A 27,715-nucleotide genomic window follows, 5' to 3' on the forward strand; every position below is an offset into this window, starting at 1 on the left:
TCGAAGCAGCACCAATAGTCCTTCTCTTTCACAGACATCTTTCGCCGATCAAGAATCTCAAACGTCAGCTCCGCCGCCGTCATGGTGGCTGGAATCTGGAGGTCACGAGGTCGACGTTTTGAAAGAGGAAACTCAGTCAGAAGGGTTCGTGCAGCAAACCATAACACTGAGGACATGAGACTTACATGTCCTCACTTCTGGTTCAATTTTGTTGCCTTGTACTTGTACTGAGCAATGACAAAGTTCATTCAATCTATCTATCCATCCATCTAGCCTTTCACGCTGGATTCACCATGGTAACCATCTCGACATCATTTAGGAATGTTTACATAAGCCCACATAAGTTCATGTTTTAAACTAAGTCTTAACAGCTCAAACTAATTCTGAACAGCTCCGACACAACAGGATGTGACTTGTCTACTGTCTATAGAAGGTCAGAGGTCAAAGTGAAAAGTTCACCTTCACATGCTGTTCAGCTGTTTCCTTCTTCTCCTCCAAATACACCGTGCAGATAAAATCACCACTGGCCTGAACAAACGAACACACACATGGAATCATTTACGGCAACAGTTGCAACAGGATGCCCAGCCCATGCTGGTGAAATGCCAGCGCCCCCTCGGGTTCCAATACCTCATACACTGTACTGTCTACGCTGTATCATATCAAGTTTAGACAAACAGATAGACAAAGTTCACGTGGCATTTTAGTATGTACGTTTTTCACATGAGTAAACTGCTCCAACACAGAAGTTGAATACTAATGCATTTCCCAAAATAAAATACCAATATATTAAACTACTTTGATTACCAGAGTTTTAAAAACATATATTACACAATCTAAAATTTCAGTAATTTAGTAAAAACACTTACCGGTCCTGTTTTAGGGTTGAGATTGTCTCTCAGCTTAATAATATACGTGATCTCGTCAAGCTGCCTTTTCAACTGGTGTTGATTTACCTGCAACAACACACACACACACACACACACACACACACACACACACACAAAATGATCCTCTGATCTGGGGTCAGCTTTGGAAATATGCAGATAGAGACATGCCCATGCCTCCACTTGAGAAACTTCAGTGAGGTTCAGGAAGCACATAACACAAGTGCACCCATCTGAGACCTTCTGGGATTCTGTCCGCCATGCTTGGAGCCACACACTGGGACTGTTACAGCAGAGGGTGCACTTGTAAGGCCACTACTAACTCTGGGCCAGTGGCCTGAAATGCACTCCACTAACTCCGGGCCAGTGGTCTGAAATACACTCCACTAACTCTGGTCCATATCTTTTGGGACAAGTAACAGCAACTCCATGTACGAGGCAAAGGGAGCAATTCTACAGTTCCAGTGTTTTTGCATGCATGTACTTTATTTACTTATTAATTTTTTCATTTATTAATGAAATGGCTGTTGGTATAGACAGACAGTTTACAACCACAAACACTCTTCTCTGTCGCCTGCATAGTGTCAGTCCCACCACCAGGGGGTGAGATTGTATTTCAATCCAGTGCAAAAGAACATAAAAAACCAACAAGGAACACTCACACAGGAATATAGTTTCTTAATATAGTTTCTCGACCCCACACCATTCTGTTCGCCCACTGCCATGCACGCACATGATGAAAAACTACTCTGCCCATTTCTAACCCCACATACACACACACTCCCTCTTACATGAAATATGATGACGTAGTGCTGTATGAGGTCCTCGACAACACGTCCAGCATTGTAGTCTTTGCCATCGGTCTGAAAGAGAGTCGGTCCAAACACTATCGCCAGGTTGTGCAGGTTCATCTGGTTCAGCTCGGCAAACCTTTGCACACTGCACGCACACAAAAACGAACCTTTACGAACCGTTCATTTCAGAATAACAGCAAATGAGGAAGCCTTTGAAAAAGAAGAAGTATGAACACAATAGCAAAGTATGGCGTCTGCATGTGTGTGTGCGCGTCTTACCAATACAAGTGATTGACCAGGGTACGTAGTGTGGCTTTGTTGACTCTTGGCAGGCTGTTGAAGAGATGCTGATACTGAGAGATCCTCTTACTTTCATCAGTAACAGCTGAACACACACAATCAATAAAATAAAACCTTCAGTTCTGCATTTGCGATACAAAGCTAAAAGGCGTTTAACTAATTTGGGCTTTTAACTAATTTGGACTAATTTCCTTGTTTAATGTGACCACTCCACTGAAAATTGCATTTAAAAACACTATCAGTTTCCATGGTCGTCTGCTTACACAAACACACACATAAGAAAATGTGTTTTCAAGAGTAGCCAACAGTTGACCATAAACTAATATACAGTAATTCTGGAGGCATGCATCTCTGTGTGTGTGTCAGTGTGCATCACCTGTAGTACTGAGCCAACTGGGTGCTTCCTGACTGAACAGACCCTCCTCGATGTCTCTGAAAAATCTCTTGAGGACATTTGTCACGTCATCCACCTGCTGCTCTCCCTCTTTCAACCACACAGAGCGTGCATCCCGCCTAAATGCTTCCAGCAGGGCGGCGATCTTACTGTTTACCCCACTCTTACGGTAGATGCCCTCTGATGTCAGCCCTGTAGGACAAACACGTGTGCACACATACAAAAATTACTCACTTGAACTGTAAATGTATTACTGCATATATTTTGAGACATGCTCAGGGCTGTACTGAAGTCAAACATTCATTTTTGTTATATTTATATTTATGATACAGTGGACACGATCACAGGCAGCGAGTCACAATGATTACTTATGCTTCGACTCCACTTTGGTATCTGATTATCAGAAATTACATTAATTCTTGGAGGAAAATTATCAGAAATTACATTAATTCTTAGAGGAACGTCAACCCTACAATTTAGTATTCCTCTCTGACATGATGTAAAGTAATGTGAAGTGCTTGTGATGTAAAGCTGTACTCACAGAGAGCCTTTAAATGATTAAGTGAATACATAATTTACCTGCTTGACTACATTAGGGAGCATGAACCACTGTTCAAATATGGACAAAGATGTAGTAGAGAGAGAGAAAGGAGAGAAAGAGTGGAATAGGTAGGGAGGGAGTGAGAGAGAGAGTGGGATAGGGAGGGAGGGTTAGATGTAAAAGCCACAGGAAAGGAGAGACAGAAGTTAAAACAGGACAGAAATTGTTAGCTGAGTGAAGTTTTCTTGGTGTTTTTATATTTTCACTTGTACTTCCTGCTGTCTCACTCATGAGGCCAGCTACAGCTACAGATCTCTCTCTCTCTCTCTCTCTCTCTCTCTCTCTCTCTCTCTCATACAGTTTCTAAATATTAACTACACAATGTTGCCCGCCTCTTCAGCCCGCTTTTGGGTAAAGACTGGGAAGTCCCGGCTCTGTGTCCCAGTCTCCCCATGGCAGCACTCTACTCCGTATTCCACACTCCAGGGCCCGGTATCCCTATACACAGCCCACCCACGTGGTGCCAGACCCAGTTACACCTGAAACCAGACTGGAGTTTCCCCATCGCCATTCTTATCAGGAAAAAACTAAAATAAAAACACCAAACCGTTTCGAATAGGGTGTCCAGGAGGACTAAAACTGTCCCAAGCTGACTGTGAGCAGGATGACCTGAAGGCTTTATTTTCCTTCTTTTTCCCCCCCTAACAAGTGCAAATATCTATGGTGGACACCTGCAGACAAACGTATTAATAAGCTGGCCAAACAAACAAATGCAGTTTGTGCTTTATCATCAACAGAGCCCACTCACTCTCCATTTCACCATAGCAAAGCTTCCCAGCTACAGCCTCCTCGCGGCCGAGCCGAGTCTAATAATGATGTCTCTAGCTTTCCGATAGCTGTAGCCCTGTCAGCTCACACCATCACACCAGAACTAAAACTATTACAAATATTCTTCCAACATTAACAAATTCACCAAAAAAATAAAAAATAATTTTTTTTTAACTCTTTTAAGCACCTAAAGACGTTTGTTTGATACAGACAGGCTGATACAAAAATATAAAAATAAATATCGACTCTAGCAAAACACTTCTTTTTGATAAAATATAATGACAATTTTGTGATGAACGTCTATTTTTTACCTTTGCTAAATTCAATGAAAATTCAACCTTAATCTCAACACTAGCTTCCAAACACAACCTGCCCATTTCCCTGGAACAAAGCATCAACATAAGTGCCATTTAGCGCAAACAACAGAAAATGAATCTGACTTGGATGAAACGATATGCACTCAACTTAACCGCAAGGAATGCAGCGGTACAGAATGGAATGAACTTGAGCCGAATAGAAAGGAATGGAACGGCCTGGCATGGAACGGACTTGTAATAATACTGACCAATAGCTAACTGTTTAGAAAGCCACTTCACCAGCAGTTGTTTGACAGACACTCACTTCTCTCATATGAAAATGCGGCAGAAGTGTGTGAGATGGAGTGCTCCACTATAACCAGCGTGTTAGAAGGGAGAGTTGGTTTTCCGTTTTGTGTGAGGTAGAAAATGCTGTTCTCCACTATATCTGGTATGTTAGCACAGGAGAGGTGGCTCACCGTATTGTGTGATGTAGTGAATGCAGCGCTCCACTATAACAGGGATATCTCCCTCGGTTAGCTGCTGCTGGCTCAGAGTGTCTCCCGAACTCCCAGCAGCCCTCTGGATCGCTGCCACCCAGCCATGAAAATCCAACTTCCTCTCACCCTCTATATACAGAGTCCTGCAGAGAGAGAGACCCAGAGACAGAGAGAGGCAGAAAGAAAGAAAAGACGAGATCAAGAATTAGCCACAATCACCTGCTCGGTCACAGCTGCTTGTGTTTGGTTCTTAAAATCAACAGACACGCACTGTCGTGATCACAGTGCCCCCACCTTCCATTTCCTGTCTGGCTTTACTGTCTGTTGTATGCAATCCGCCGCCACTAATCTACCTCGAACTCGAACACACAGGTTTACATAAGCTGTAGCCACTCACCTGCCTCTCTCCACGAGAACCAGGACTTCGCTATCTCTCGCTAAGAAAGAGCAAGAGCAGAAAGAAAGTTAATCCACATCAGTGTCCACCAGAGCACCAAGAACAGAATTCCAACATCCTATTCTGCATTTATGACTGCTGGCTAAGGCAAGTTCACGCCGTCATTATATACTCGTCTGTTTTTACGGGTTCGACTCTTACAATGCAGTCTACACAACACAGTGGATTAATTAAGGGTGGGTTTTTCATGTGCTTCCTGTTGGAGAAACCGAAACTTTTATTTTGAAAGGTGGTCCAACAGCACCATCAGCGAAACGACTGCAAAACTTATTGTTCCTGATTAAAAGGTGCTTATTGACGGTGGGGGTCTCTCTCCTCCCTTTCCTGTCCTCCACCCCTTCCCACTCTTTGATCCCTCTCCTTCCCCCCGCCCTGCCCTTCCTCTGCTCCATCCATCATCACTGATCCTCTCCACTTCAGCCTGCCTGTGTTCCCGAGCACAGTAACCCTCTGCCAAAACGTCTCTCTCTCTCTCCCTCTCTCCCATCGTCTGTGCTCACAGGACGGCAATACGGTCTTAAGGAAGAGGAGGGGAAGGAAGAGGACCTGGGGGAGACCAGGGGTGTCAATTTAGCTGAACTCAATTAGAACAGAGAGGAGAGACATGCTGCAGAGGACAGGGATCAAGGGAATGGGAGGGAAAGGCGGAAGTTCAAAGGAGAAAACCGTTCTCTGGTTCGCCCTCTCTTCCTCCTTCCCTGCTTCTCTCCCTCATCCTCACACATCATACACAAATACAATTTTAAAAAAGTCACTAAAGTGACAGATAAATGAACAAACCAACCAGCGAGTGGCATTCTTTTGTGAAACCTGAACGGCCTCCGTCTCTGAATGTGCCTCAGGCTCCAACAGGATGCCACATATTTGAGTGCTGGCAGAATTCCTCCACTCCTCTGCCTGCTACATATTTTGCTGCATACTTGGGGTATTCTGTCACTTTATTACTTCTCTCTCTCTCTCTTCTACCTCTCCCTGTCTCCACCCACTCACAGAGCTCCAGGAGTTTCTGCAGGTCGATGCTGTCCTGGCCGTGGCTGTCCTCCAAGCACACGTGTAGGGTGGAGGCGGCCAGGCAGAACCACCCCACCCGCGAGCTCTCCAGGTTCAGCGGGTCTTTGTAGCGCAGTCGACCGATGCGCTCAAAGTCCTGCTGCAGCAGCTCCTCCGCATAGGCAGGGATAAAAGACTGGGGGGCAGGAGAGAGAGTGGGTGGGAGAGAGAGAGACCAAAACAGTTTTCACAGTAACATCGTCATGCGTACACATACACTTACACACACAAAGAGACAGGAGCAGAGCTGGTTACCTTGGCAATGGATTTGACCCATTCCCTCATGGTCTCAGGGTTGTCCGTCCCGAACAGGTAAAGACGCTCTGCGTCCGAATAGATTTCAAATGAATGATCATACCTGTGAGAGAGAGAGAGAGAGAGAGAGAGGTTGCGTTGGTGGAGTGGTGACAGACACATTTAGGAATCAAATTCTGCAGCTTCTAGAACAGAGATGCCAATCCCTGGGATTGAAGGGCTGCTATGCAAGTGATTTCGCTGCTCAAACACGTGCAAAACCATTTAATTACTGGAGAGTTGAATGAGACTCATTAGAGCAGGAAAATCACCGATCCGGCAGCACCAGAGCCGACCTCCCTGCTGGAGAACCTTCATTCAGAAACCAAGCCCTCGTGTTTTGGAGAGAAAGAGGATCTGAGGATCTTCCAGACCCACCTAAACTGAACCTGGATCACATGAACCCACCAGGCCATAACCTGGACTGCCTCGACCCTCCAGACCATAATCTGGACTGCCTGGACTCACCTTACTTGAACCTGGACCCATCTGACTTAATAAGTCACTTAATAACATTGTAAATAATACTAATTTGTACTTGCAACTGTTTCAATTTATTACTGTTCTTGTGTATGTGCAGTACTATCCAGTGTTTCCCAATGAAGGATGGAGTCCCTACAGAGTCTGGACCTCCCGAGGTTTATTCGACCTCGGAAGAGTTTTTTGCCCCCGTCACCTCTGGCTTGCTCATTAGCGGTCTGGACCTGGTTTCTCTGAAGCTACCACAAAAGTGCTATATGAATAAAACCAAACTGAAATGGTGTGTACCCGTGTGTCTCAGGTGGGTTGACAACCAAACAGACGATCTCCCTCATCTTCAGACCACCATTGGGCGTTGCGTTTTTATCACTCTCATAGTAGTTAAACTGCCCATCATTTAGCACACACCAGCGCCTACTAAACTCTGAGAGAGAAATAGAGAAAAGTAAGAAGTATAAAAACACACACACACACACACACACACACACTTCTTACACATGATAGATGTGTAAATCAAATCTAATCAAAATGCCTTTTTTTCTTTTCTTTTTTTTTTTAAAGACAGGTGGAACCCCGTCATGAGTGGCTCACCTTCTTTGTTCTTCCGCTCTGTGATTGGCCGAGCCATAGATGCAGTCTTAAACAGGAAGCCATTGTGCGTGATGGAAGGCAGGGGTATGTAGTGCTCTGGGTGCATGGCAACCTTCGTCTCTGACCTCGGGATCTCTGTGGGTCAAAGGGTCAAAGTTCATATACCTGGCACGTAACCGCCAGTCATGCTCAGATCGAATAAAGCCAACCGCCACGGTAACAGTTGCCGGGGTACTGACCCGTGTTGCGGTTCAGGGTGAGGAATTCCACCTGTAGGTTCTGGCCGTGGAAGGCTGCCAGAACAGAGGGCGAGGGCAGGTCTGGTACTCCTGTCTCACAGTTCACATCAGCGCCACAGAACACCAGTGCTAGCGTCTCACACACATCGCTAGACTGCACATTAATACACAACGCCTGGGGAGAGACAGTCAGGGGAAAAGAGAAGAGGAGAAGAAGGGTGGAACATAAAAAGAGGGAGAGAGAGAGAGAGAAAATGAGAGAAGGGATGTGAGATTTATTTTTATTGTTCTTTGAACTGAATTAAAATCAGATAGTTTTTCAGTTAGGAAAATGTAGCAGTAAGCATAGCAACAATGGGGGGGAAATTTTTTATATATATATATATATATATATATATATATATATATATATACACACACATACATACATACACACACACACACACACTTTAAAAGTAATAAAAAGAAATGTACACAGACTATTGTCTCAAGCTTTCTGCAACACCACTATTCCAGCACATATAACGCTACTCTATGTGGGAGTTCTACAGTATTCCCAAATGGAACATAAGAACATTTGCTTGGAATTCCAACATCTTGAGAGCAATTCCAGATATAGCTAGCCGTTTCAGCTTTAGATCATGACGAAGTCAGCATCGCTCTGGGTGTGGAGCTTGGGGCCCAGACCTCTACTACACATGCTGATCACCAAAAACAATTCAAACAAATAATGGACTGGAAAGGAATGTATGAGTGTGACAAATAAGAATAGACTGTGTCTGAGTGAGAAAAAAAAGAATGAGAGTGAGTGTGTGTGTGTGTGTGTGTATACACGTTTTTGCAGCTGAAAGCCTCCACTTAGACCACAGCAGGACGGCAACGATCTTTTTCTCTCTTTCCCACGAGCATGCAGTCACACACACTGCTACCTAACCGACGTGTGGTTTCTGTGGACGGCACTTTCCCACTAGTTTCCCTCTCCACTCACGTCGGAAGTATTCTGTCCACACCGGCTCAGACAAAAGCCCCTTCCAGGGTGAGTCGGGCGTCGCTGACTTGCTGTTAATAAGCCATCTCTTTGGCCCGCCCTCTTGTTTGTGTTTCATTCGGCGTCAGCTCTCGGCGCGAGTTGTCGGAGCTCGGACTTCCCCGTGATGGATGGAACGGTCTCCAGACACGGCTTCAGGCCAGCAGCGAAGAGACGCGCATCGGCGTGCTCAGCGAGCGGTGGAATGAACCGTAAAAATGACCACTTCCTTCACACTCCTTCAAGGTCTGATATACTTGCTTAGCTAAACAGACTCTTTCGATTTGTTTTAGATGGTTAAAAAAAAAAAAAGTGCTCAAAATCTTTCATTTAAAAGACAAGTTTGATGGTGGTTAGATTATAGACAAAAAGTAATAGGCTTATGTAAATCTGATTTTTTTTAATCTACCCCAAACATATTGACATCCTAAATCTTAAATTTAAACCATAAATTAATTTTATATTAAGCCACCATAAAGACACTTTCCCCCTAAGACTGGGACTCATCCAAGTCTGCAAACAAGCCAAACGTAGTGGCGTAGTGGCAGGCCACCTACTGATCTGAGCTCAGTTTTGGCCGTTTCTCATTTCAGGTATGGCTAGTATAGGGAAGGACTGCTGTCTCTGTAAATAAGAAGGATATGGAGCAGGATATCACCACCAGAGCAATAGTTAGAACTAGGCCACATCGCTGACTCAAATTCCCAAATAAAACTCTTCATGTCAGAAAGGGAACTCGCTAAAAGTTTATTTTATGATCCACTTAAAACCGAAACAAAAGCTACCAAGCACTCAACCCCTTCCCCCCTAGAGATGCACATCCATACTCCGGTTTTACTGAGCCTCACGTGGAAAACTACGGCAAGATGATACAAAGTCGACCTCTTACCTGGATGACATACAAAATAAATTCTGTCTCGTCAACGGCAGTTAAAAACCCATTAGCCTGTCCAGCTAGGCACACAACCACACATGCATACATAGACTTAAGCAGTGCACACGCTGGCCTGCAAGAGCATGCGTGCGCGCACACACAGACCCCACCCCCACCCCAGTGAAAATGACTGTGCACTAACGCATTCTTCTTTCTCACTTGCCAAAGGTGTGAATTCAGTGTATGCAGATGCAGAAGGCCCCTGCGCTGGCCTGTTAAATGAGCGTTAGGACTCTCCAAAGCAATCACAGCGTTCCACAGTACACGAGCCCCCTCACTGGCTCCTGCACGGGACACAAATCCAAGCTGTCGCCTTCTGCGCTCCATCCGTCCAGCGCGCTTTTTCTTGCGTTTGTGGTCCCCTTCTCTTACACATTCGTGGCTCCTCCAGGGCTACTAACCAGGCCGAAAATGAGGGGCCAATGCCAGGCACTGTAGGGCACTACAGGACACTGTAGGGAATGACAGGCAAATGTAGGACGCTGTAGGCAATGGTGGGACACTGTTGGGAATGACAGGCAAATGTAGGACGCTGTAGGCAATAGTGGGACACTGTTGGGAATGACAGGCAAATGTAGGACGCTGTAGGCAATAGTGGGACACTGTTGGGAATGACAGGCAAATGTAGGACGCTGTAGGCAATGGTGGGACACTGTAGGGAAAGACAGGCAAATGTAGGACGCTGTAGGCAATGGTGGGACACTGTAGGGAAAGACAGGAAAACGTAGGACACTGTAGGGAATACAGGGTGCCTCCCCAACAACCTTTCATAAGTGAAACAGAAAATCCAACTAAAGCACTCCACCTGTAGCTTTGTGTGTGTGTGTGTGTTTTCCTAGAGATTCAACAGGTGCAGTTACTCTAATGCAATTAGGAGACTACACCACTTAATTCAAACATCTGTGGGTTAAAGTCCTCTTCTGAACTACCACAACATAAACAATAAATTTATCAAGGGTATAATCTCCCCAACCTGACACCTCTCTCTCTTTCTCTGTCCCTCTCGCCCTCTATTTCCTCACATGACTATAATCCTCTCAACACAAGGAGTTCATCACTAGGAGCGTGGGATGGACCACACACACCTTACCAACACACACGTACACACAAAGCTACCATAAGCTTACTGAACAGGCATAAGTGTTTCTGTGGGAAAACATGGACAGACGCTCATGTTTCGCAAACAGAATGTGTGTGCGTGTGTGTGTGTGTGTGTGTGTGTGTGTGTGTGTGGTCCAGTCCCAAACTGCATGAAGTAAGGCATCCGTATTATAGAAACCCAGAGAGAGAAGACAGAATAAAAGCTCTCAAACACACCGCATGATGTCATGACGTGCACGCACAGAGGGAATGAAGAGAGGAAAAAGGTTTTGGCAAGAGTTAATACCTGTAACGTCATTTAACTTAACTGGGTCTTTGATTGACAGCTTGCCCCAACACAGAAGAGGAAGGAAAACAAGCTTCTCAACACAGGTCAGTTAAAGTCAAAACAAGCTCGCTACTGCCCAACACGCGCACGCAAGCACCCTACCTTACTCTCTTACTCTTACGTCCTGTTTTTCTTTTTGTCTCTCACTCTTTCCAAGTCTACCTTACTGGCAAAATTACATGTAGTATAATATAGCTAAAGTATCAAATATATGCCACTTTTCTCTGTCACACACACACACACTCGAACACTCAGACACAGGCACACACACTCAGACACACACACACACACACACTCAGACACACACACACACACACTCAGACACACTTCCTTTCTCTGTCCCTCTCCAAATCCTTCACCGGTGCTGTTTTGTCAGCATGCTCTGAGTCTCCAGTTATATGACACTGAACATGACATGTTTAAAAAAACAACAACAAAAAAAACAAAACAAACAAGTGCAGACAGGCACAGTGCAAACACATGAACACAGACAGCCCCACAATCCTGAAGAGGAACTATGTGTGACATGAAGGCTTCCGTTGCATACCATTCATGGTACAATAAATAACAATGTTCCTCTATTCAAACATATATCTGCTAAACATATTTCCATTCGGTCATAACTGCTGTATTGTGAAGAGAAGCAGGCTTGCATAACTGTACTTTATAAAAAAACAAAATGTCATAAGCTCACAGATTTGTTTCCTAGCCTGAAGTTGTACATTTTATACTGTTAACCCCCCAGCACTAATGTGAGATTCTTCGCAAAGAAACTACAAACTTCAGTGTATGTGTGTGATATGAAGGTAGCAAAATCAATAAAAATTACAGACATCTATAGCTGATATCATAGAGGGAACCAGAAAATTTAAGCGAATGTAACATTCACCTACACCTACACACATACACCTACACCTACACAAGCCCTCTAAGAGAGTCTTGGCTGCAGCACATTTCCTGCGGAATGTTTTGTGGTCCACATGTCTGAAGTCTCTGACTCCAGGGTGTGTCATCCCGACACAAACATCTCCATCTCTCACGCCAGGGTGTGTCATCCTGACAAAAACATCTCCATCTCTCACACGCAGAAAGGGGACTGATGTTACAGCATAGACAACAGCAAACACCTAAACACACCCACACACCCACACGTGCGTACATACGTGTGCACGCACACAAACACAAACATACACCATTTAACTTGCAATCAACAGAGGCTCCTACTCTGATATAGGCACAGGAAAAGAAGAAAGAAAACAGGCAGAGAGATTCCACATGTTACAGAAAGACATCACACTGTAGAGGCGGTACTACATCCACACACGTACACACAGAAGCACACTCTCAGACGCAGTCCCCACACAGTCACTATCCCCAAACCATTAATTCATTAGCAGGGCAGACACACTTACAAACAAGCAAACGATTTCTAAAAGGTTATCCATCAATGCATGTCACTTAGCAGGCCATAGAAACATCCATTAGAGATATCTAAATATATTACACATCCATGTTACTGCACTCTTAGAGACACAGACACACACACACACACACACACACACACATACAACACTTATCTTAGAATACCTTCTTCGAACACATATTTGCACACAAATTCCTGCATGCCCATTTTCTGTAAGACACCATTACCCTGGCCGGTGTCAGCACAGCTAACCCCACACACTAACCCGAGTCGAGCTTGCCCCAGATTAGACACGTATGCAACAGAGGGGAGAGACAGTGAGGGACAAAGCTGTCCATTCAGAAAGGTCGGACTGTGCCACTAAACAAAGAATGAGAGACACTCATCTATTTCATCATCCCTCCCTCATCCTCTCCCAGTCTCTCTCTCTCGCTCCCTCACTCTCGCGTGCTCTCGCTCTCTCTCTCTCGCTCTCTCACTCTCGCGCGCTCGCTCTCTCTCTCGCGCTCTCGCTCTCATCCCCCATGCATTCTTTATCCTCTCAGACTGATACAGTGTTACAGTAACAGCGAGGTAACAGGGAAAGCTTAACTTGGCACTCACTGGCTCCAGTTCAATGCCAAGACCTAGTGCCAAGGAAACAAATCACGTGTGGGGAAATACAAGCACACAAACATTCACTTTAAATGTTTTTAGTGTGTTCCAATAAGTCTTATTTATCCTCACTTTAATAATTGTCATTAAAAAAACAAAAGTATTTTCTTCATGCATACAGACAGAGAGCGAGAGAGAGAGAGAGACACAGACAGACAGACATTCTCCCACCAAAACAATCAAGGCCACACACCTGAGTGTACCCGAACAGAACTGCTCTGTGTTATTCCTCCAGGTCCATGTGCGTTTTGTGTGGCTGGGTGTGTTTCTCCGGTTGTAAGAGTTACGATCCAAAATGCAGAAGTATGGCACCAGAGTGACATACGCTCATGTTATCAAGGCTGTCTCAAGAGGGAGTGAGCGACAGAGAGCAAGATAGGGTGGGAGAGAGAGAGAGAGAGAGAGAGAGAGAGAGAGAGAGAGAGAGAGAGAGAGAGAAAGAGCAGGAGAGAGATGTAGGAAAAGCCTGAGAGAGAGAGAAAGAGAGGAAAAAAAAATAAAAAATCAAACTATGTGTGTGGGGGAGGGCCATCAATAGAGGAGGCTGGACTAGGACTGAAACTCCAGTCTGTGAGGCAGCTGTGATGTCACTGGGGGGTGGGGCATGGCCTTGTCACAGCTGGATCAACAAACCAGCATGCAGACAGTACAGGAAACATTTCTTGCTCATTTACTCTTCCTCTTGCTCGTTCAAAGCTACTGCTTGTTACTGAAAGTAAACTGCACTGTACTGCAATCTCTTTCGCTTTCTTTAACCCGCTCTCTTTCTCCGAAATTCTAACCGCTTTACTGTCATCACCCTCTCTCTGAGGGGTTAAGGTGTCTCTCCAAACCCTGAAGATGAGCCGTTTCAGTAAATGGTGGGGAAGTTCCCTCTGTGGTCCCCCCCCCCGACCAGCGAAGGCAGACTGTGAGCAGTGGAGGAAGGGCTGAAGGGGCGGGGCTCACAGTGAGAGATGGGGCGGGGACTCAAGTTGAGAGAAAACAAAGGCCATAAACAAACACCAGCGAGAGGGAGTGCGCGCGTGCGAGAGAGAGAGAGAGACAGAGAGAAAACAGTGTTTCTGTGTGTACCTCAGCAGAAATTCTCTCTCCTGTGTGCGTTCTCTGCTCAAGATGGCTTGCATTCAAACTGAGAAACTGGTTTTGTCTTAGCAAACGAAGACCTTCCCAACACACTTAAGTACTCTCAGGATAAGAGAGGTAAGGGACCTGACTAACTCACACAGGTGAATGCACGACCTGACCCAATTGTGTCTGAGAGGTAACATGCACAAATCAGTTGTAGCCATGTTTAGCTGCGTGTAGCTGGCCGAGTGCGTTTGCGTAGAGATGTTGCTTAACGGGCAGCGTCTTACGTTGTCGAGCTCTCCCTGGTTGCCGAACAGCGGGTGATAACGGCGGTACTTCCCCTCGCGGTATTTGGCTATGATGTAACGTCGCCTCTCCTCGCTGCTACTGGTTGGGCTCAGGGCTTCGCTGGGCGGGACGTTGGCCGCCCAAAACTGATTGGCTCGCTCGTTGCCTAGCACCAGGAACAGCTGGCAGTGAGAGGACAGGAGACAGTGACAGTGATGGGAGAGATGAATGAAGGTAAAATGGGTAATACAACTGGGCAAGACCGGCTTCACCGCACCTCAGACACACTAAAGACCTACCTGGATGAGATTGTCGGTCCACACCTTTTTGTCCATTTTGAGACTCCGTACTTTTGATATGCTGGGGCCAAGACTACGGTGCTCCCCTACATCAGAACACACACACACACACACACACACACACACACACACACACACACTCATGGTCATTCATGCAAGCACACACAATGCGGTATTGTGCCAGCTCTCGTCATAAGAGCTGGTCCTGTTTGAGATATTCCGATCATCGAGCTTGCTGTTCTGAGAAGCCCACTCACACACTGATTCTTTCACTGACTCAGACAAGCATGTGATCCTAGGATGACGGCAGGGCACAGGTGTCAGAAAATCAGCATTCATTCCAACCTCTTTTCCAGCCCAACATCTAATAGTACTGTTTTCAGTTATGGCACATGGATGCTAGTAGGCGTGTGGAGCTTGTTGTGAGTCGTGACCAGTTTTAATTCACTTTATTACTGTGTTTACTGTAAAGTGATATGATGCTGCATTAGTTACTCTGTAGTTTCAAGGATGATGGTTATATTTGGTTATATGAGATGGTTATACAAGTAGGATATTTTAAGTACTGTTGCGGTGAGTCTTGTGATCAGTTGTAACTAAGCTTTGGTGATCTGGTTCAGTGGATCTAGATGTTACCTGCACAGCGCTTGCAGAAGACCACACCCAGATTGATGGCTGCCCACTCAGGCTTGGTGGTGCCACAGTCGGCACATTTCTGATTGGCTGGTTCTGCCCATATCTTTTCAGCAACCTCGTAATTGGACAGCGCCTCTGCAATGGAGTCCCGCATGGCCTCCATCCATTGCTCCTTCAGCTGATCAGTCTCTGCTACAAAACTATGGCAAGACAGAGAGAGTCACTGTGACACTTCACAAGGAACAAAGGCTATATCTCTTTTCATATACTTTTTGTTTATATGACGAAGACCTTATATTTGTGACAATAATGTAAATTCTAACATTCACGATAATGAAAGAAAACGATGGAGAAAGATACTTTATACATATATGCACTCACACAAACACACACACAGTGGCATACTGCAGGTCAAAGGTCATGTCTTTCCCATTCCCAAAATAAGCATGAAACTCACATCCACATGCTAATGCACACAGGATATACACACACACACACACACACACACACAGAGCTATTATTTTAGTTGGCCAAGTCACATTACTAAGGAACCCAACAGTCGCAGTTCATAGGGCTGAAAGTCATGTTTAAGAAGAAGATATGCATAAACCCAGCAGCTGGGAGAGATGGAGGTGCAGGAGTGAGTGGAGGATGGATAGGTTGCTAACTTGAATGTGCGGTAGGGTGTGGTCAGGTCAAATGCTCTCTTGTCCATGTCTTTCACATTCCCCACATTCATATCAATAGAAGTGATGCCAATGCCCATCTTATAATCCTGAGACACAAATATTGACACAGAGAGAGAGAGAGAGAGAGAGAGAGAGAAAGAAAGAAAGAAAGAAAATGTACAACGTTAAGCAATACCAATGTGTGTTTGGCAACAATACAACAATACCGCAAGTGTTCATACACACGCGCACACACACACACAGAAAACACCCCATACTAGTTTGCATTGCAGTGTTTTGTAAGAGGCTGCAGTTTTGTTTTTTTTCTAAAAATGTGGCAATAAGAGATTAAGAAAAGCCAAACTGTTAGCACAACACTGAAGTACAGGAGCGGTCCAGTACCCACAGTACACCACCCTATACACACACATGCGTGCGTGCGCGCACACACACACACACACACACACACACACACACACAAACAAACACACACACACACACACACACACACAACAAGGTATGTGTACACTTGTACACACATAGACAAAAAAAAATCACAAATACAGTCACACAAACAAGCACACATGCATGCACACATGCATGCACATACAAGCACACACAAACACAAACAAGCTTGCGCATGTGCCATCTGTGAATGTATCTGAACACACCCAAATCACTGGTGTCTCCACGCACCACTGTGTAGAGTTTAGACACATATACAAACACACACCGAACACAAACAACCAAAAACACATCCAAACACACAAACATAGTGGTTGGTATAGTGTACTGATTCTTCCTCTCCTGTGGGGAACTGTGGTTTACACCCCCTCCAGGCAAGTCCTCCATGCTATATTAGTAAGAGTTCTTGGGCAAGACTCCTACCACGACATTCACCTACCGCTACAACATGACTGAAACTGCAAGTTGCTCTGGAGAAATGTGTCTGCCAAATGCAGTAAATGTAACATACTGAACACATCCAAATCTCACAGCTGTTTGAAATAAGAGGGAACACCCTTACCTCTGCATTTTTATAGAGGAAAACTTTGTCTCCACACACCACTGTGTAAAGTTTAGAGCGCAGGCCCCGAAGCTCCAGATAACCTTTTATTTCGGAGGTCACGCAGGGGTTAAGGGTCAACTCATGACCTGGCCTCATTCGAGCTGGACCAATAAAATCCTGTAGTACGGACACCCACTCATTCCTCTCAGCTAACACACACACACACACACACGCACACACACACACACACACGCACACACACGCGCACACACACGCGCACACACGCGCACACACGCGCACACACGCACACACACACACACACACACACACACAGTGCATACCACACACAAACCAACTTAGTAAATTACACAATTTAAAAAATAGTGCATGGTCAGGGAAGCTTCATGTAAAATGTAATGAAGCAGAAGCAAGTCTATATGCAACACAGTACTTAGCTATGTAATGTTTACTTTTAAAAAGTAATAAGCTGCAAAAAGACATAGCACAGCCATGTCAAACATCAACTGCAGAACTACAATGACAAATGAAAGTCAGTAACTAGCCTCCTCAACTTACACATGGACACACACACACAGTAGCAGGTACTCACAGTCGCTCTCTGCTCGGAAAAGGAATATACGATTGTGCGTGACCACCTCAAACTTCTGGTCTCCCACGTTAGCCACCCCCGTGATGGATGAAGTTGGTATGATCCGTTTTGAATACACATCCTACAAAAATATGCAAAAACATTAAATACACATACAATATACGGCATGTTATAAAAAATGTGTTCATCACGTACCAACTGAGCTTTAATGTTTTATATTTTGGAACTTGTGTTTAGACAAATGGTCAGAATGTTATCATACAATTAATGACTCTGGGCTTACAGGAGTTTGAATTTCATATCAGAACAGAAAATATCAGGTTCCCTACAAAGAAACACTTTCTGCTTTAAAGAAACTATATGAAGCTGAGATATTCAACTTTACAGCTTTCCAGACACAGTCAATCCTTCTGGTTTGCGATCTGAAAAAAATCACAAACCTTTTCGCTGTCAAAGTATCTCAGGTAGTCTGCGTCAAGTTTGACCCAACGGTGCTGGTAAATCAAGGACCTGTAAGCAGAACCACAACCCAGAGTGGGTGAGACAGGTAAGGTTCATACCGAGCCCTTGCTTCCTTCTGGAGCTCCTGGAGTTGCTACAACAGCACCATCTGATGGAAGGATATAGAAAGTACACTCTAACACGAATTAAAGGTGACATGAATTAAGGCCGGTCCCAGAGTTAACACGGAACTAGGCAAGCCTAGTTTTACCTGACTAACCTTCCACTGCAGAGCACCTTTCATAGAACTGTCAATAGCACATCTGAAACACTCCAATTTTCAAAGAATGCATTCTATTTGAGTGGTCTTCTGAGTCGTACTACTACTAGAGAAATGCATGTGAGTGGCTCTCGTTTTCTGCTAATTTCTTGCGTAGAGCACCAAAATATTAGTCCATTTTGCAGTTTACAATTGTTAGAGGTAACCACTGCTAAGACTAAATATTATCCTTTATTATTATCATAAGAAATCCTGTGGATTTGTGGCTCAATTGCAACTGCAGAGTCGCAAGCTAAGCACAAACTATTCATGCAGTTGTGTAAGTAAACGACATAATGGTGAAGATAAATCCTGCCAGGGTGAGGCTCCTTCCTCAGCGCATCCTGACAGCTTACATGCCGGCCTGCAACAACGTGATTGATGAAGGACCGACAAATATCGACTACAAACATCAGATGCTAATAAAGTCACATTGTGAAAAATGTGTCTGTGGTGATAAAAGGATTAGCCTGTTATCATATTGGCCACTGCTATTGATCATCTTGCCCAGAACTTTCTTTATAATATAGATCTTCCAACTGATATTTACAGTGACTCGACATTCTCATGAAGACCAGTGCTGCACTTTAAAAATAAACCACGTTCTCAGCTTTAACCACAGCATGCGTTGTCTCCACACCCTTGTACATTAATGCACAGACACACATACACAAACGCATGCACACGCTTATTTTGGTCAAAACTACATTCATAGGCAGACATTTATAACCATGCATATGCAGAATGTTTTGTGTGTCTAAGTTATATATAAATACATAAATAAACACTACTACAACACATTGCTTATGCAAATAAACATTAAAATAAGAAAATGTAACAATTTCTCGAATGCGATTTTACTGGCATGTACTAAATAGTTACTGGTTTCATGCTAAACCACGGTAAAGCTCCGGAGAGCTAATATTACACTGATAAAAATGCATTATTAAAATTGTACTTAATTACAGCACTTTGAAAAACATACTGTCCAGAAACACCCAGTTAGCAGCCGTGTACCAGTCGTGCTTCGTCTAACTTGCTAACAGCTCGATCATGTAAACATGTAAATTTCTTTCGTCTCTAGGCTGAATGCCTGTTAAGAATGAAATCCCTGTACATTAGTATTTGCATGTTAGAAAAACAACACTGTTTAGACCAGTTTGTGGATATTTTAGCGTAAATACAACGTGGCAACATATTTGTTCTATTCATCTGAAGTTCAGTAATCAATTAAACTCCCACAAAGTCTCGAGTCAGTTAGCCTACTTTGCTGTCAGGGAGAACTGAACATTGGAAAACACTGCTATTTCATTTAATCTCTTTAGCACTTTTCATAATATTATGAAATTACCTTCAAATTAGCCTATTATAGCAGGACATTTAGAAAAAAAACATGCAAACAGATTAGTCTCTTCCCTTTGCGATAAATGACACATTAATTGTACATTAATTAATTTCAATTGATTGTACATTAATTATTTCAGAATAAATGTCGGCTAGCCCATCGCCTTCCTTTGATTTGTGTGTTTAGCTACAATAACAAACAACAGCAATAATAATAGTATGGCATTGACTCCTGTGTTCTTCCACAAAAAAAAAAATCTAAAAATAAATTATTTATTGAACAATAAAACCATTTTACTGTCATATTGTCAGCACCATCAGCTACTCAATCACACTTAAAGATCCACGTGTCGCCTGGACAGAATAGAGCCCTGTCATCAACGTAACTGAATCTTGTAGACCACTTGTAGTCAGGCATACACACACACACACACAAATCATACCCTTGAGGAGGGTTCTTGTATAGCCAACCCATCTTTATGACAGGAGTGTGCTGAGGGTCAGAGTCTTCCTTGGGAATGCAGGGCTCATGACCAGTCACTGGCAGGTAGATGCTGTTCTGACAGCTGGAGAATGGCGTATAGTCTTCTATCCATGAATCTCTCCTGAGACAGAGAGAGAGGCGGGGGGTAAATGAGGGAGAGAGAAAAAGTGTGTTTCACCTAGTCTGTGGTGTAGGAAGTGTTTCAATAGAGCCATTGAACTGAACAAACCACTGTTCAGTCATAACGGCTTTTAGTCTGAAATAAGGTGATGTTGAGCGGCTACATTTAGAAAGCCACATCAGTGAAAAGTTCACATTACCTCCCTACAAGGCAACACGTGTAATGTGTAATGAAGGCATGAAAAGCCTTCGCTCCATCATTATTAGTGTCCTGATTCAAGCCACAACCAGCAGTGGCCCTCTCTGGTTGGTAGTTGTCATAAGACAGAAAAGTGTTAGCTAGCTAGTCAGTGACGGTGAAATGGCTTAAAGTTGGGAGAAAAATGGGAGTAAAAAAATGTTAAAACGTGTGTGTGTGTACGTGTGTGCGCGCAAGCATTTGCGTGCACATGTGTGTACTATAGACTACATGTTCATCCACTTCCCCAAACGATGTGCTTGGAGTATAGCGCATGAATAATGTTCATCTAAGATGCAAATGCTGCTCAAATGGTGGGTGTAACAAAGGACAGTTTATTTCTATCTGATTAACACACATTTGTGTGTGCACAAAAAGCTCTGAGCAGTGTTTGAAAAGGCTTGGAGGTTTTAATGGCTGGATGATTCCAAGTCCCTGGTAAACTCTCATGTCCGTCCTTCACAGTGGTGGAGATAAATGCTGTGATCACAATATCAGAGCATAATTCAGCTATTGCAGTAATATTCATATTCACTTACATCATTTAGCTGAAAAATTAAGCTTTTATCCAAAGTGACATACAATTATTACTAAATACAACAATTGAGGGTAAAGGGCCCACCAGTGGCAACTTGGCAGCGGTGGGGTTTCAGCTGGCACCCTTTCTGATTATTAAACAAGTACCTTAACCGCTGAGCTATGACTGCCCCACTGAGTCCCTGACAGTATTCCCACAATTTCAGCAGTGAAGTGAGCAGGTGTAGCATGTACCACAGCATCTGTAGCCATGGAGCACAGCAGGCTGTAGAAATCACTTACTTCGGTGCCACAGACTCGTAACCGAGGTCTTCCTCCAGCAACTCGTCGTCACTGCACAAGCTGTTGTACCGGGGCTTATGGTTTTCTGGAATCTGCAAAAACGTATCCTATTGAACAACACAGAATACCCGTTCTGTTGAACAACATGCACACACATGCACACATGCAGGCGCGCATACACACGCATATGCACACATGTGCGTGCACACACCTTATCTGCCATGTCTATGCGATCACCATTTCCACACTTTGCTGTCTCAGTCTCCTCGTACTCATCTGAACTGTCCATACAGTCCGACCCTAGAGACAGGCAAAGAGAGAGACACAGAGCAAGAGATGCGTACGCGCGCACACACACACACACACACACACACACACACACACACACACACACACACACACTGTATCATGTCCTCAAGGTATTACAGCTCAAAAATTCTCTAATCGTGAGCACTCAGAGAGGGAAAATGTGTAGTGAGAGCTTACTGCAGACTAAGGATTTACTGTCAAATACAACAGGTTTGACAACTTTTGTAAAAAACTGCAACTAGTGTGATTGCATTCATAGAAAGTGACGATCACATTTCATAGCATTGGCCATCCATTAAAAACACAATTAATGACTGTAGCATGACCAACCAGAAAGATTACAGCATAAATCAACAGAAACCACAGACAAACACCCCCCAAAAAACACACTACAAGATTTAAGATTGAGCCAAATGATCATAAAATGAGGTAGAGTCTTGAAAGAGCATACTCACTTCTTTGAGGCAGTGGTAAAGGTACACTGCTCTGGCTGCGAAGCTTAAGCGGATTGTTCCGGGGCGGGATGTCCAGAATTTGCACCGCATCTGAGAGATCATCCACAGGTGATGAGCTAGAGAGAGAGCGAGAGAGAGAGAGAGAGAGAGAATTAATCAATTACAATATACAAACACACACCATCCAAAAACAACTTACAATTACAAAAAGAGAAAGAAATTTTAACTCAAAAAATCACCAAAATTGCTCATCTTTCACAGAGCACCAAACATCATTGTAACCCCAAATATTTTCAAAAGTAGCCGGTCATTCATAGCAGCATAAAACATAAAATCTAACACTATATGACTCCACCAATTTTTTACTCTTTCACAAATATTCACTTTGGCCCTCAAACACTTCCTATTAATCCATACTGCCATCTTTGCCCTATAATGAAATTTAGAAGTTGACATTGTGCTTTCTTCTGTAAAATGTAAAAACAACACCAAACTGATCAAAAATAATTACTAAGAGGATAAACAAAGACGTCACCCTGAGACGTTCCATAAAACAGCGTAAAACTGGTTCCCTCATGCCACAGTGCAGACACTCAGGACTCACAGCTGGGTTTAAAACTGAAACAAAAATAATTAACTGCTACTATACCATGTAAAATTCTATACCACCTCCTCTAAGGCCATGTTCTCAACGCCTGATGGTTGCAAAAAGTGGCACTCTCAATCTGCAAGATTAGGTGATGACGACAACAATAGAAATGTGTTGTTGCCACAACCAACTTTAATACCACTGTTGTTAAGGTTAGGCTTAAGCAGAGCATGCTATTCCTCCATCAGTGCAAATCTCCATTTACCCAGAAGATGTGACAAATCGCAATGACTTCACATTCGGGTGGGCAACTACTCTGCCCACATCACCCAGCTCGGGACCTGCTGGGGTCACCAAATCCCCTCGGGTCTGAAGTCCAGCGTTGCAAGAATTCCATCCATCGAAGGGGTGAGTTTGTCCCCCTTGGTAAATTGGTAAATTTTTACCAATTTGTTCCATTGTCGAGTAGGTTATCGACATCAGCTTGGGTTTTAAGCATCACAACAACGTCATCAGCATTGGCAGACAATAAAACTCATGAGTTAAGATACAAGTCTGGAAAAGCAAAACCTGGAATAAATCTCCTTAACCTATGTAAAAAGGGTTCTATGGCTAAACCACATAACATTCCAGACAGGGCACAGCCCTGCTTTATCCCCCTCCGAACCCTGGAATCATCACTCAAACCATCATTAACTTTCAGCATACTTTCAGTATGAGGATGCAGGGCCCTTAGCTTGGCCCATAACCTCCAGAGCCCAACTAAAAAAATATTTTCCATTTCTTGGTGCGCTCTATATTCACTGGTATATAACCTAGTATTAAACTGTGCTGCCCTCCTACCAATCTCCACAGGATCTGAGCGAATTGTACCAGATTCCCACTTCAAGGCATGTATCCAGCTTCTCTGGCCATTTTTACGCTATAAACCAAAGAAAAAATCTTGGTTGGAATGTCCATCTGTGTCACGTTCTAAAGACGAGAACGGACCAGCGCCCCAGTGCCATTACACCGAGCAGGTCGAATAATGCCACTGTTTTTGCTTTAAGAGGCTCAATATAACCTACATTTCTTGTGGACACTGTTAAATGCTGAAGGTCTACTATTTCTTAAGGCTTTTAATGGACCGGGCCATGTCCTTAGTAACATTGTGAGTATACTGCTGGCACAGAGAGAGAGAGAAAGAGAGGAGTCTTTGTCAGATAAACTGTAAGAAGAGATAAAACAATAACTGAAACTGTAAGAAGAGATAAAACAATAACTGGAACCATCTACTATTTAAGGTGTGTTGGGAAGAGTGCAGAGAAAGAGAATATGTGTGGGAGTTTGCGATTGTGTGTATGTGTGTTTGTCTTGGGCTATTAATGCAACAACCACTTTGGAGGCTCTCAGGTCTGCCTGAAAACCACAAATGCACACACAAACACACACACCAAAACACACAAGCTGTTGTCAGATAGGAATTCCCAAGTTCATCCCTTTTCTAGAGTGACAAACTCACCATTTTCTTAGAGCTCGAGATCTGCACAGTACTTCAACTGTCCTGTTTTGCATTCCACATTTCTGTAACTCTACTTTGCCTCCACTTTGTTACCCAGACAAGTTGGCTACAGTTCAGGAAGCCATGGGTTTTGTCCCAGCTGATAGCGATCGCCAACAAGTCACTATGCAAGACACGTAACCCTGTGCTTACAGGAAGCTAGCTAACATAGACCACTCTGGGCAACAGATCAGTTAGAGATGAGAATGTCTGTAAACTGAGACAGCAAACTGTTAACTTTGGCAGTTATGGCCTGACTCTTGGGCTGTACGCAATGCTGCAATAGCATATATTTCACAGTCAGTTCGGAAAGCTAGCTGCCTGCTTGCAGGACTGCGCTGCAATGTTCTGTTGATTGGCCAGGAAGACAAAGCATGGACATGATGCATTCATTACATATTAACAAAATTTGCCTTTAACAGATTACGTGAGTGGCCCAGTTTCGTCGAGTATCATCACAAAATGTCACAGCGTATTCAGATTTGTGGGTGGTGCTCTTCAAGGACAACTCTTAACACCTGCATTTCCAGTATGTGTACTGCATGGAGCAGACTGAGGTGCTCGGACATTTCAAATAAAACTGACTCAAGTTCATCAACCCACAACTCCTCTGGATGACTGCACTGTAGCTGTGTAATGAAATGTGTGAGGATATCCCTGATACAAATAAGTACTACATGCTTTGGCTTTTATTTTGTTGTATTTTTCTAAATAAATTAACACTAACCAGAAGTGAATCTAGCCTTGGATTATATAATGACCCTGAGGTCTCACCTGTATTCTGAAGAGCTATGACATGAGACCACAATCCATATGTCATAATTATTATGACATCCTATTTCATACGTTAATCCTAGCTGTGCCATGGGGTGCTTGTGCTCCAGAATCTGGTGAACATGAAGGTTGTACAGAGCTGCTATAAAACCCTGGCTCACATTCATAATGCTAGGTTGGTTATTATGGTCTATGCTTCCAAAGACATTGATCTAAATAAAGTAGAAAGGCTCAATGTTGGCCATGGGACCAATTGTGGAGAAAGAAAGCTAAATTTACTCACCTCATATCCTCCTTCCAGTGGGTAGGGTTTGTCTCTAAAACAATGGCCTTCCTACAAGCTATTCCAAGTCTAATCATAAGCGAATGATAGACTTAACCAATACCTCAACACAGACCAAACACAGAAATAAAAAGAAAACAATCTGAGCCAACTGCAAACCTATAAGTGACAGTAGTTTACTGTTTGAAAACACAAATCTTAAAACTGGCTTAGAAGCTTAGAGAAATATTCTAAGTGCTTAAAACTGTTTCAGTGCAAAAAAGAGTGTTTTGATAAATGATAGTGAGGTAATTTCATTTCCATTCTACATGTTCCTAAACCTAAGCTTCTGTTTTTCTAAACAATTTGGAAGGCAAATAGCAAACTGTGAAGAAAACATCGGAAGTGAAGTGAAAATATGTTCACTTCATTTTTTTTCTTAGCCAGCACTTTGAACATCATGTTTTACATCAGTGTATTACTTATTGCGAGTTGCCCCATTAGCACAGCTGTCTCCTTGTAGGGTTCAGCAGGCCTCTTCCACACATCCCACTGACCCCCGTGTTAAGGTTTTTTTGGGGTTTTTTTAATGTGATTGCACAAAAAAAAGTTTCCTCATTTCTGGCAAGTCTCTTCTGATGCAACTATGACAGAAAAGTCTATTTTTAACATTACATGGTCAAACATGTGACCCTTTTCTCAACTGCAATGATTCCACTCTGACGTCAGAGTGGTACACAACCAGGAAAGAACAGTAGATGAGATACAGCTAGGGATTCATTTTGATTGGGTAAAGGGAATGCGGTCATTAATGAGACAGCTGTGAGATACAGGCATAACCAGGATATGGCTATGTCTGGAATAATATACTTCTGTACTAAATAGTATGACAAAACAGTACTTCCAAGATTATTCACATGTCCAAAACCTCATGTTCCCAGATGATACATTACGCTATGTGAAAATCTGAAGTGTGTAAACACTGGACACTATTTAATCCCATAGTGTTTGATACCAGTGATGTGAGATGTTTCTAAAGCCAAAACAATACAAAATAGCAGATGCTGAAAAGTGGTTTTCGAGTACAAGTATAATGACTAATAGCATATAAAAATGACTGATTCACATGCCAATTATTCTTCACAAATTCTATCATTATACAAAATGTTTATTTTACCTTCACATGTGCCAAAATCTAAGAGGAAAATGTGCTAAAACACTGAATACTGTCGCTAAATCCTGTTGTGTCTCAGTTCTCTGTGAGAAGGAGAGATTTTGACTCAGCTGATGGCACTACCTGTTCTGCTATGAAAACAGTGTGTGTGGAGCAGAGGAGAACCTTCCTCCTCTCCTCACACTCCACTTCCGATAAGCTCTGCTACAGCTAAACACTGTGCCCTCTATGATGCCCTCATATGTTTTATATTTCCATTAGGTGGTTTATGGTTTACCTGCCATATTGGACAGCTTAATGCAAACATGCCCAAGAAACAGATGGTAACAATGAATCATAAAAGTGATTTTTCAAATTAATGAACCTGACAATTCCATTAATCAATTCCAAGTGCTGGCCTGAGTTAATTTTCAAATATAAATAGTTAAAACAAAATCCTAGGCAGGATGCTTCATTCCTGCACCCGAACTATCCATCTCAGGATATGGAGCAAAAAACTTTGCGGAGAGACCTCCTAGTTCAGTACCAAGATGCTACACTTCAGTGTTGACAACCAACAGCAACAAGCCAAACTTGAGCACATTTGGAGCCTTTAGTGGCGTCTCATAGAGCCAGCTCCAAATCCAACAGGTCACAACAGTTTCCACCAAGCCGAACTTTAACGACCACCAATCAGACAGACCAATCGGTGGCAACAGAGCTCCAGCAGCAGAGCTCCAGAAAGCTCCGGAACGGTGCTGAACGTTAAATGTGTGGTTGCCACTGTATTGCTGCGCTGCTAGCAGCAGTAACACTCTGGATAAGTGACAAAATGGTAAATGTGTGGTTGTTCCAGAGCTGTCTGTCTGCTCTGCACATGCTGTAGCCCACACAGTACAGAGAAAGAAGCAGCTATGCTGTGGCAGAGGTTTCCCACAAGCAGGCTGGGTTAGGGCTGCAGCGAACAGGTGCACCGCTCTGTAAACAACCCGACTATAGCAGGGGATTTAGTGATACACGTAATGCGTTCACACAGTCAAAAAGCACAGAAAGGAAGGAGAGAACTAACGGGACTATTGTGCAAAAAACCTCAAGGTATTTCTCAATTGCAAACACACAGACACACACGCACACAGGCACGGACTGCTCATTGAACCATTACACCCTGT

At 43.6% G+C, this 27,715-nt stretch overlaps 1 protein-coding gene across 7 annotated transcripts in view; it reads right to left on the reverse strand.

Moving 5' to 3' along the window:
• LOC113581579 (arf-GAP with Rho-GAP domain, ANK repeat and PH domain-containing protein 1) overlaps positions 1-27,715 on the reverse strand; it is a 59,951-nt gene that overhangs the window by 9,008 nt on the left and 23,228 nt on the right. For 6 of the 7 annotated variants that reach the window (XM_035534039.1, XM_035534042.1, XM_035534041.1 and 3 more), the window contains 24 exons: positions 22,229-22,344; positions 21,676-21,764; positions 21,465-21,571; positions 20,247-20,408; positions 18,140-18,209; positions 17,700-17,820; positions 17,108-17,298; positions 16,081-16,187; positions 15,413-15,612; positions 14,777-14,862; positions 14,477-14,659; positions 7,652-7,826; positions 7,413-7,547; positions 7,110-7,245; positions 6,303-6,405; positions 5,988-6,183; positions 4,938-4,977; positions 4,520-4,683; positions 2,358-2,567; positions 1,961-2,066; positions 1,679-1,826; positions 870-956; positions 460-528; positions 1-95 (listed from right to left, as the gene is read on the reverse strand). The exon at positions 1-95 is cut by the window's left edge and continues 23 nt beyond it. In XM_035534039.1, coding sequence (XP_035389932.1) covers positions 1-95; positions 460-528; positions 870-956; positions 1,679-1,826; positions 1,961-2,066; positions 2,358-2,567; positions 4,520-4,683; positions 4,938-4,977; positions 5,988-6,183; positions 6,303-6,405; positions 7,110-7,245; positions 7,413-7,547; positions 7,652-7,826; positions 14,477-14,659; positions 14,777-14,862; positions 15,413-15,612; positions 16,081-16,187; positions 17,108-17,298; positions 17,700-17,820; positions 18,140-18,209; positions 20,247-20,408; positions 21,465-21,571; positions 21,676-21,764; positions 22,229-22,344 — 3,096 coding nt within the window. The remainder of the gene's footprint in view (positions 96-459; positions 529-869; positions 957-1,678; positions 1,827-1,960; positions 2,067-2,357; positions 2,568-4,519; positions 4,684-4,937; positions 4,978-5,987; positions 6,184-6,302; positions 6,406-7,109; positions 7,246-7,412; positions 7,548-7,651; positions 7,827-14,476; positions 14,660-14,776; positions 14,863-15,412; positions 15,613-16,080; positions 16,188-17,107; positions 17,299-17,699; positions 17,821-18,139; positions 18,210-20,246; positions 20,409-21,464; positions 21,572-21,675; positions 21,765-22,228; positions 22,345-27,715) is intronic. The other variant, XM_035534040.1, reaches the window with a different exon arrangement.

This window comes from Electrophorus electricus, chromosome 15, assembly GCF_013358815.1.
Source record: "Electrophorus electricus isolate fEleEle1 chromosome 15, fEleEle1.pri, whole genome shotgun sequence".
In the NCBI taxonomy this organism is placed as follows: domain Eukaryota; kingdom Metazoa; phylum Chordata; class Actinopteri; order Gymnotiformes; family Gymnotidae; genus Electrophorus; species Electrophorus electricus.